Here is a 9,585-nt window from a genome sequence, read left to right as displayed (position 1 = left end):
CTGAGCTGTTGGTGCAGATTGTGTCAAGCCAACTGAATGGCACTGGACAGAAAGCCAGAGCCAGAGACCTAGACCAGCATTAAGTGCTGCAGATGAAGTGGCATAGGACAGGGTGGGTGCCCAAGCACAGCAGCACACCGCAGAGCTTTAGCATCAGGAACTTGTCCATGTGGACACAGGGATGTGACCAGAAAGAGGACCCTGCTCACAAAGCCAGGCTGTCGGTGCAGGTCTGAAGACAGCTGTGACTCCCAAGTACCTCCCACAGCCACCCTCTGCAGCAGCCAAACACTCCCCATCTTCCTGCAGGCCTGGCCAGCAGCAGGTCGGATGAGCACATTCTCCAAGCACAGGGAGCTGAAGGTGCTGCGTGGAGTGTGGGCGAGCTCAGACCATCTGGCTGCATTGAGAGGCAGATTGTGAGAGGAAGCACAAGCTGGGAGAGGCTGGATAACACGTTGCAGGGAAGAGCAGGGGGCGTTTTTTGCAGAGGACTGAGCCAAACAGGCAGGGAGGAGCTGAGCTGGAGATGAGCTCCCAAAGCAATGCCCCAGTGCAGCCAGCAACTACACTTGGTGCTAACAGCAATCCACTTGCTCGTATGACATTCTTTCCCATTGTAAGTCTCTGCCATGTAGTGCCCAACAAGCTCCTGGAACTCCTGAACCAGCCTTATACTCCTATTTTTCTGCCGGAATTTTCCTCCCTACTGGGGCTTGACAGTGAACACAGCAAGGAAGGCCTCTGGCCCACCCTCCACTTGGATTTACAGTATAAGGACAATAGTGACCCAGAGGACAAAAGGCAAGAGAGAGAAAGCATCTCCATCTGGAGAGAAGGCAGCATTCCAGCCAGCCAGAGACAGGACATGCTGCAGCTGTAAGGGGAGGAACAGGAGTTTGTAGCAGTAGCATGGATGTGCCCACATGCAGCCTGGGACTGACCCTAGTAACAAGCTGGATATGTATCAAATTTATATCTTGCACAGCTAAAAAGGTGGATTGGCACTCTGGCTACTCAGGGGTGTTATCCAGTTTACTGAACTGCAGATTCTTTCCCTAGCAATGCACATTTTGTCTTTACAGCCCACAGCTCCCACTCATCTCAGTGCCCCCTCACCATCCATGAAAATAATGCTGCTTACGTGTGGCTTAGTTGCCTCCAAAGAACTTGAAGTACAGTCAACACTTTGGAAACTGCCCTTTGCTTCCAATACTCTTACCTTCCAGGCTTTCCTTCTATTTCTACTAGCTTTGAAAGATTCTCCTGACAAGACACTCTTTGGTTGGACAGTTGCAGCAGCAAGAAGCCAAAAGAAGATCCAGGTGTGCTATGACAGCCCTGGACTACTGCCAGTGCAAGCATGGAGCTGAAGTCTCAACTAGATCCAGCTGAGCAATACGGAAGATGTTCAGGAATCAGGCAAAAACTGAATATGGTCTAAAGCAAAAGGGAGATGAGAAGCCCCTTGACTTCCCTATTGAGCCACACTTGGCTGAAACAACTCATACCTCCTTGGCAGAAGAAAGGCCATCCCAGATGCTGCACAGGATACCTCTAAAATCCCTGGCACAATGTTGGTGTTTTGGAAATTGAGGCTCCCACAGGAGGGTGACAGAGAGCTTGTCAGACCAAGGAAACCATTTCAGCCTGCAGCTGTGCCAGAGCATTCCTCCTGCTCCAACACTTGGCTAGATACAGATGTCAGTGCCTTAATGCTGGTCAGCAACCCACACTCACAGCTCAGGCATGCTCCTGCCTGTCAGCTCCTTGCTTTTCTTAGCAAGAGAGGGAGGTGGCTGCACAGCCAGGCTTTCTTCTCCTGCACAGGGTGGGGGGAGGACTTTTACTGCAGTGCAACAGCAAATACAGAACCTTGAAGTGATTGCAAACTCTCCATACTCTACCGGACACCCCTGTCCTACAGCATTTTTATGCTGTTTTCAAAAAACCTTAACCACAGAAATACCATCTTCTCATTAAATCTGTACACCAATCACTTCCAAGTCCCCCAGGCCCTGCACAAACTGTATCTGAAAGGGTGCCTGAAATATTAAACAATTTCCTCTGCTCCCCCCAGGCCTGGGGGAGGGGGGGGTCCATGGACCACTGCAGTGTGATCCACAGCCCACATCTTTGTAGACCTGTTATCCATTACAGGCACTTGCCCCAGCAGCACACCTTGGCCTTCCCAGCACAGAAGCTGCCACTCCAGGCATGGCTCTGCTCTGGGCCAGCACAGCCAGACAATAATATGGGGAATATAAGGAAAAAAATAAAAGCTAGGGAGAGACAGAAGTTTCTTCTGTCCCCATCAACAGCACTGGAGTTAACAAAGCTGGTCATGCTTGGGTGTCCAAGTTTGACACCCTTCTGCACAACACCAATCTCATCCAACTTTGCCCTGCTGTGCAAAGTTATCTTCAAACAGACAGCTGAACAGCAGACAGAAGTACCACCCAGGCAAATCAAAGGAGAGCTCTGGAACAATCAAAGGCACCTGTAAGTCTACTCATTAAAAGTTATCTTGACTTTGAGCAGTTGTCCCAAGATACCAACAGAATTAAAGGTTATATCTCTTCCCACTATCTACAACAGAATATCCATGTCATTTCCAAATACGGCTTAGAAAAGGGTTTAAAGCAAGAGATTGTTCCTTCTTGAGGTGCTGGGTGTATTATGTGGGCAGGTGTCAGGGAGGAAAGCAAGACACAGGATAAAAAGGCCAGGAACCTCCTCAGATACTGACAATGCATTGCTCATAGGATGAAAGATCCTCATTCAAACTGCAACCATGTGGGAATGTTCCTAGGATGCTGAGAACTGCCAGCAGGTCTCTCTTTCATCTCACTACCAACAAACCCAAAGGTCAACTTTTGCAGAACATTTGTTTCCCAAGTTTTCTCTAGCCTGTTGCTCCCTTATTCCCAAGTCCAGCTCAGAGCTGAATAGCCATGAGATAGTGGCAGCTTTTGATCATTTAGCCTGCCTGCATGTGTCAACATAAATCAACAGGCCACTCCACAGATACTTTCCATTAATTTATTTTGATTCATTTAATACCCATTTGGAAACACTGAACATGATGCAAAATACACACATGACACAAACATACACACATCAATCTCTTCAAAAAAGCTCACAAATGTTTCACAAAATTTCTTCCTAAAGTTCAGGTTTAAAAAAAAAATACTTCCCACTTTCCTCCAGAGCCCATCACTCTTCACATTATCAGTAGAGGAATTCCATAAATACAAGATCTTGGGATGCTGAATTCCCACATTTCAGAAAGAACCTCACCTGTCTGCAAACAGATTTTTTGCTGCAAGAACATCCTGGTAGTGGCAAAAAAAAAAAAGTCCTAGGTAACTGTAGAATTTTTCACTAAAAGGAATACAGGAAAACACATCCATAATCACACATGCTTCCTGCCCTAATGAGGAAATATACATTCATATAGGAGGAAAAAACCAAGCACATTATTAAGACATTAGGCAGTGAGGCAGTATGCATTTTTTCTTCAGAAAAAATTTTACAGCAAATGGTTTCATTAAGACACTTGAAAGCAACCTACTTTAAAGGGAAAAAAAGCACCATCATAGCATGAAGGCTGAAATGTGATTAGGAGTCACAAGCAGCACCAGCTCAGGCTCACCAGTGACTTTTGTAATTTGAGGACAAGTTAAATGGAGGAACAGTTGACATGGGGATCTGTGATTCGCCTACAAAAAAGCACAATGCACAAGGACACAGTTAAAGAGTGCCAAGCCACCACTTACAGGGTGTATCTAGTGGTGCACTGCTCCTAGTACAGACACCAAACAGTGGGGTGATGGTATTTGGACACTGAGGGTGTAACACTACAACACCAGCAAAACCAGAACCCTGCCCCCCTAAGAGCTGCCTGGTCTGCAGAAGTCCACACTATTTGTGAAACAAGAAATTTCTCTTAAAAGGTCATGGGTAAAGCAAGATAAACTAACTGCCAAAGTCTCGGTGGAAAAACATCAAGGCTGGCTATTACCAAAATCCTCCCCTGCTCTTGATCACCTTTAGGTCCTCTCTTCACATTCAGGAAGAACTTTCAAGAGCCAGCAGGGTACTGTTTTCTGCACTGCCAGGAATACAGCTTTACAAGTGAGACACTGGTCTTTGCCTGAAGGTCACACACAACCCACAAGTGCCCTGTCACATGCAGGCTGCTCCAACCCCCAGGCAGCATGGATCTAGGAAGCTACTAACACAGGGAGCCCAAGGACTGACTCTGTATGCCTAGATTTTAACATTTGTCTACCAGCATGGTCAGTACCAAGCTTAGCAGGAAATTACTCAGAAAAGAAACTGTTCCTGAGCGCACCAGATCACAACAGTTTGCCCTTGCAATAACTGGAAAAGCAGCATTACTCTCCAAGGGTTTCTTGCTAATTCTCAGGGATGTGAAAAGGAGAGCTCCCACATATGCATCTGAAGGGACTGAAACTCTTCCACCCATTTAGATGCCTTTCAAATATCCTATTACTTTATGCTTCTCATCTCCTAATGCATTCACAAAGCAAATCCTACCAGGAAGAAGAGGTAAGCCAATGCCATGCCGTTAAAGAAACAGTCACCATTACTATGCAGATTATAGCCACCTGAACCTCCTATTCACTGAGGATCCAGCATTGCATTTTCCTCCTAGAAAAAAAACTCCATCCTTGCAACCCTTTAGTGCCCTGAATGGTTTCAGTTCCCCCTGGCATCAGTGCAAAAAGCAAAATTTACTTCAGCACTTTGCCCCCACTCTACTGGAGCATGTTTGACTATGGTATGGAATGGTTACAGTAGTCTCAGGTCCTTTGCTCCTAATCTGCACTGGAGATTCCACACTGCCTGGGAGAACAGCCCAGAGAGTCTCAGTGTAAGCAGTTCAGATGAAACCTCCCACTCACTAACAGACAAGGGACAGGCTACAGTGACAGACAGGCTGCAAAGGTGCAACCAATCTCTGCCTGTGGGAGCAAGTGAGCACCCCAGGGTTAGGCACTGCCAGGGAAGAGCCCTGTCATCTGCCCTGCTTTCTCCCAGACAGGAGTAGCAGGACTCTGAGAAATCACTTATTTCAAGCCTGCAAAAGCTCCCAGAGCTTGTTCAGCCTGAGGCTACATGATTGATTCCTGTGCATGCAGCACACAGGGACAAGTCGGCTGTGTCCACTGCAGGGGTTCATTTCCCAGGAAATCCTTCTGCCTTTATCTTCCTCAGTGCCAGCAGGATAAGATCTAAGAAGATGCTGCTAGCCCACAGCATCCTTATCTCCAGGGTTGCCAAGCTTGGTATCACCTCAGCAGGCATCACACAATAGGTATGTGCCATGGAAACATTTACAGACAACTCAAGTGGAAGGTACTTTGTCTCAATTTGAACTCCTAGAATTAGGCTTCAAGCTCCAAACAGAAGGTCATAAAGGAACACTTTGCACAGTCCAGCTGGGCACTTTTTTATTCACATTAGGGTCAAGAAGGTGGTCAGAATCTTCTACTGTGCTTGGTTATAGGTAAGAAGCAGAAGAACTGCCCCTTTACCTCCTTATAAAGAACTGCTCACTGGATGAAAAGGGGGAAGAAGAAATAAGGGAAATTCAGTAACTGTACAGTCACATTCTAAATGCAGCTGTTCCTCAATTATCTGCTGGTTATAAAATATGCCACTTGAGGAAACGAATCAGTGCAAAGAGAGACACAGTCTTTACCTTAAACTGGGACATATCATGAGGAGCACTCACAAAAAATATGGCAGGGATCCCAAGGGACAGCCCTGACTCTTCTTTCTTTTGGCACCATGCACAATCCATTTATTCTTCAAAGCTACCACAAAGCAGCACAGTGAATGTGCATCACTTGCCCAACACCCCCCAGCTGCCTGCCATGCCCATGCACGCAGGGGCAGGCATGACCCACACATGCTGCACATATCTGAAAACATCATAGCTAGGACAAAACTCTATCTCTGCTTTTGCACCTTAGGCTCAACTGTAATTCTTGTGCCATGGTCCTGAGGTCTTCCAGACAGACCTCTCCTATTACTGCAGGGCAAACAGCATACATAAAACAAAAAGCAACAAAAAAATCCCACCCATGAAATCCAGAAACCACTGCCACCAAGACCTTGTTATTTTGGCTGAAGTTCAAGTCCAGGCCATAATACAGTTGCAGGTTGATGAGGACAAAACAGCACCCTTGCAGGGCAGATTTTAACAGATTCATTTACGTGCCAGCACAGGTCATCTATCCCAAAAACAAACACCTCCAACACATCCTCCACCTCTCCCTATGTACCTTAGGGCTGATCTGTTCCTTGTCTTCTTGGCTTGAGAAATCTGATCTACAGTCGGGCAGCTCCACAGTAACTGGGCTGAGAGGAGACAAGATCACTGTGCTAACAGCAACACAACCAAAATGCTACCTACCAAACATGCTACTAGCAGAACTGCCTACTCTCCCACAGACTCCCTTCTCCCATAGACATAAGGTAATTTCCATAAAGCTACAGTAATACCAGCACTCTTGTTTTGCCTTCAAAGTTCACTGTCATGTGGTGCTTCAAACTCCTTATTTGGTGTATTTACCTGCTGTCACATGTCACAACCCATAATCAGAGCAGAAATACTCTGAGGGAGATGAGCAAAGCCTTCAAACCAACACAGACCCAGCTTGAAGAAAGAACAATGGCATCTCTTTTCACTCATTTAGACATACAGGGATGGAATAACAACTTTAGGGGTCAAGAAGTGAAGGGATCTTACAAAGTCCTACAGGAACGTAGCTTACAAAGGCACTTAATGGAAGCATGTAGACAGCTGGATGGAATCAAAGATAGAAAAAATAAATAAATAAATGCACCAGAGAGGAGAGCACTGCCCAGTGACTGCCTAGACATAAAGAGCTTGGTTTCTGTAAGGGTCCATCTGTTATTTGTATCCAAAGTTCACTCTTCTGATATCTCCAAAATGCCACACGTAGGTACAAACCCAGGGATTCCTTAACCTTTGCAGGAACCAGTCCACACTCTGAAGCCCAGCAGCAGGTTCCTCCTGATGCCAGTATTCACATCTAAGGGAAACTCAAGTTCTCAAAACCTTGTGCTCTTCTCACAGTTTCCCATGGTGGAAAAAGGCAGCAGGCTTCTCCTCTCCCCACCTGGACATATGGCTTACTGCTTTCTGCATCCTATTGCTGGCTAACAGCATGTGAAGAACCATTCCACCGGGGAAAACATCTGCTGTTGTCAGTGAGGGGATAGCCCACATAATGACCACGAGGAAATGCTGTGTGAGGAGTCCTGGTGGGAGGGGTTGCTCCCCTGCTAAACAAAGTCAGTGAGCCATGACACAACGCCATCTACAGAAAGAGGGGTGTCACACAATGTCCTCGGCAGAGCGCTGTGGAGGAGAAGACCCGAGGCTCAGGAAGTGGCCCCAGTTGCACAGGAGCCCCCTGTTATACTGGCCAGTGTCTATCACTAATCCGCCCAGCAGCCTGTGTCCGGTGTTGTCCCGCAGAGCCAGCCGGACTTCCCTCTCAGTCACGTTGTAGCTGATGTTCAACAGCTGGATAAGGAGGATGTATCCCATGCCAGCTGTTACAATGGCACAGTACCATACACAGGTGAACGACAGAGCAGAGCTGGCAGCAGAGAAAAAGACAGGAAAGAAGCCATTTAGTACTGGAGCAGCTGCTTTAAAGTGACTTTCCCTGGTAATCACTATCCTTTCAAATCCCTGTCTACATCTGCCACAGTGATCTCACTTTGCTGCTTTCAACAGATAATCCTTAAAGGCTTTCTCAAAATTAAAGCTTCAGGGTTTACTTAATGAGAGCTTTTACTGCAGAGCTACTATTGCACATTGCTGTCACACAACCTAGCTCTTCACTCTTCCTGTTATAATGGTGCTCAGGTCTTATTTAAGGACGCCAGGATGCTCTCACTTTACAGGTCACGAGATGGAAAAGAGGAAGAGTCACTTGAGTACTAGCAGTACTCTGCCCATCTGTGTCTCTGAACTCATGTCCAATAGCTCCCACCACCTTCACTGCCAGACAGAGCATGCTCTAGGCAGATAACTTGGAGGACAGTCACTAGATAAATAGAAAGGAATGAGAAGGAGAGAAACTGTGTGGGTTCCAGGATGTCAGACCATTTACCTGCATTGGGTGGGGGGGCATACATATTTAAAAGTACATCTATATATATAACACAATAAATACTTCAAATCCTAGCTCCTTCAACTTTTTCCAAATAAATAGTGAGCTCTCTCCAAGTCTCAGGCTGCTCACCTTGGCAAAAGCAGAAATACATCTTTGCTTTCCAGTTTTTTAGGGAGCGCTTTGCATTCAGGTCTGACAGCCAGCAGAACAAGGAACAGTAACTAAGCTGCCTGAGCCAGCCTTCTCCCACCCCAGCTCTCTCCCAGACAGACATCTCACCTGTAGTCAGAATAGGCCCCGGGGCAGTAGAACAATGCCACAAACGGAGTTCGGCCCCTACAGATGGTGTGCAGGGTCAAGGTAATCCCATACACAGAGGTGAACAGGAAGAAGGAAAGTGCAAGGATGAAAGCTTGATGGTTCTGCTCCCCTACGCAGCTGTTAATCCTCCAAAAGGAAAGAAAAGATTACTTTGCTTTAAAAAAAAGAAACTGTCTTCTCTTTCTTCTCCCTCCCCCAGCTGTCAGAGAACCTGATTTCCAAGGTGCTTCCAGTGGACACAGACTAAGAACGTTGAAAAATGTTCAAAGAATCTTTATAACTTCATATAGAAAGGTTACAAACACAAGGCAATAGACCTGTAGGGTAACAGCAGCAGACTGTTTGCATTAATTTTTTAGCAGTTGTAATATCCTTTGCTGAGACAATGTTACACCTTACTGCCCCTTGGTTCCAGTACCACAGGCACACCCAAAAGGCAGCTTTGGGTTCCCTTGCCCCAGGAGAGCACTAATGCAACTGAACTGCAGGTTTGATAGTGCTCCACAGATCAAGTCTAAAGAAAAAACAAAAAAAAACAAAACAAATTCAAGAAAACCCACACCAAAAACAAACCCAAACTGATGAAAAACAGTAGAGAAGTAAAAGCGACTCTGAAGTATGCTGCAGAAGCTTTCAGCCATCAGGTCAATCCACTTAGAATAAACAGTTATTTTAACTGTTCTTTTAAAGGATAAATACAAAGCTTTTTGTATTTAAAGAGTGTCATAAGGTCTTGCACATAGCAAAAGCAACTCTATTTGCTAGGGACTGTAAAAAAAGATGCTTACTTTAAAAAAGAGGGAACTCGGAACACAGGGAGCCTCAGCAGTGCAAAACCTACCAGACACAGTGATGGTCCAATCTCCTCACGCACCTGCCACAAAGCCGGCAGTGCCCTGCTCGGGCTGGCCTGACCAGCTGGCATGTAGTGCACCAGTCTTTTTTCACACCTGCTGGCTGCTCAGCTGACATCCTGCAATAACCTTTAGTCTCCCCATTCACAGCGCGACTGCTGGCAGCACCTGAGATGCCATGGAGTCCGCTGGAGCTCCCTCTAATACTCTCGTTGGGCAAACCC

General features: G+C 46.4%; 1 protein-coding gene across 2 annotated transcripts in view; it reads right to left on the bottom strand.

Moving 5' to 3' along the window:
* Positions 1–3,028: 3,028 nt before the first annotated feature.
* ZDHHC23 (zDHHC palmitoyltransferase 23) overlaps positions 3,029–9,585 on the bottom strand; it is a 7,422-nt gene continuing 865 nt past the window's right edge. The window contains exons 2-4 of one of the 2 annotated variants that reach the window (XM_021549014.3): positions 9,382–9,585; positions 8,466–8,633; positions 3,029–7,664 (exon numbers count right to left, since the gene is read on the bottom strand). The exon at positions 9,382–9,585 is cut by the window's right edge and continues 459 nt beyond it. In XM_021549014.3, coding sequence (XP_021404689.1) covers positions 7,397–7,664; positions 8,466–8,633; positions 9,382–9,585 — 640 coding nt within the window. In that variant the 3' untranslated portion in view covers positions 3,029–7,396. Of the gene's footprint in view, positions 7,665–8,465; positions 8,634–9,348 lie in introns of both variants that reach the window. The other variant, XM_021549013.3, reaches the window with a different exon arrangement.

Source organism: Lonchura striata, chromosome 1 (assembly GCF_050655825.1).
Source record: "Lonchura striata isolate lonStrDom1 chromosome 1, ASM5065582v1, whole genome shotgun sequence".
NCBI lineage: Eukaryota > Metazoa > Chordata > Aves > Passeriformes > Estrildidae > Lonchura > Lonchura striata.
The sequence above is the reverse complement of the archived record's forward strand: the minus strand, read 5'-3'. Positions and strand labels throughout refer to the sequence as shown.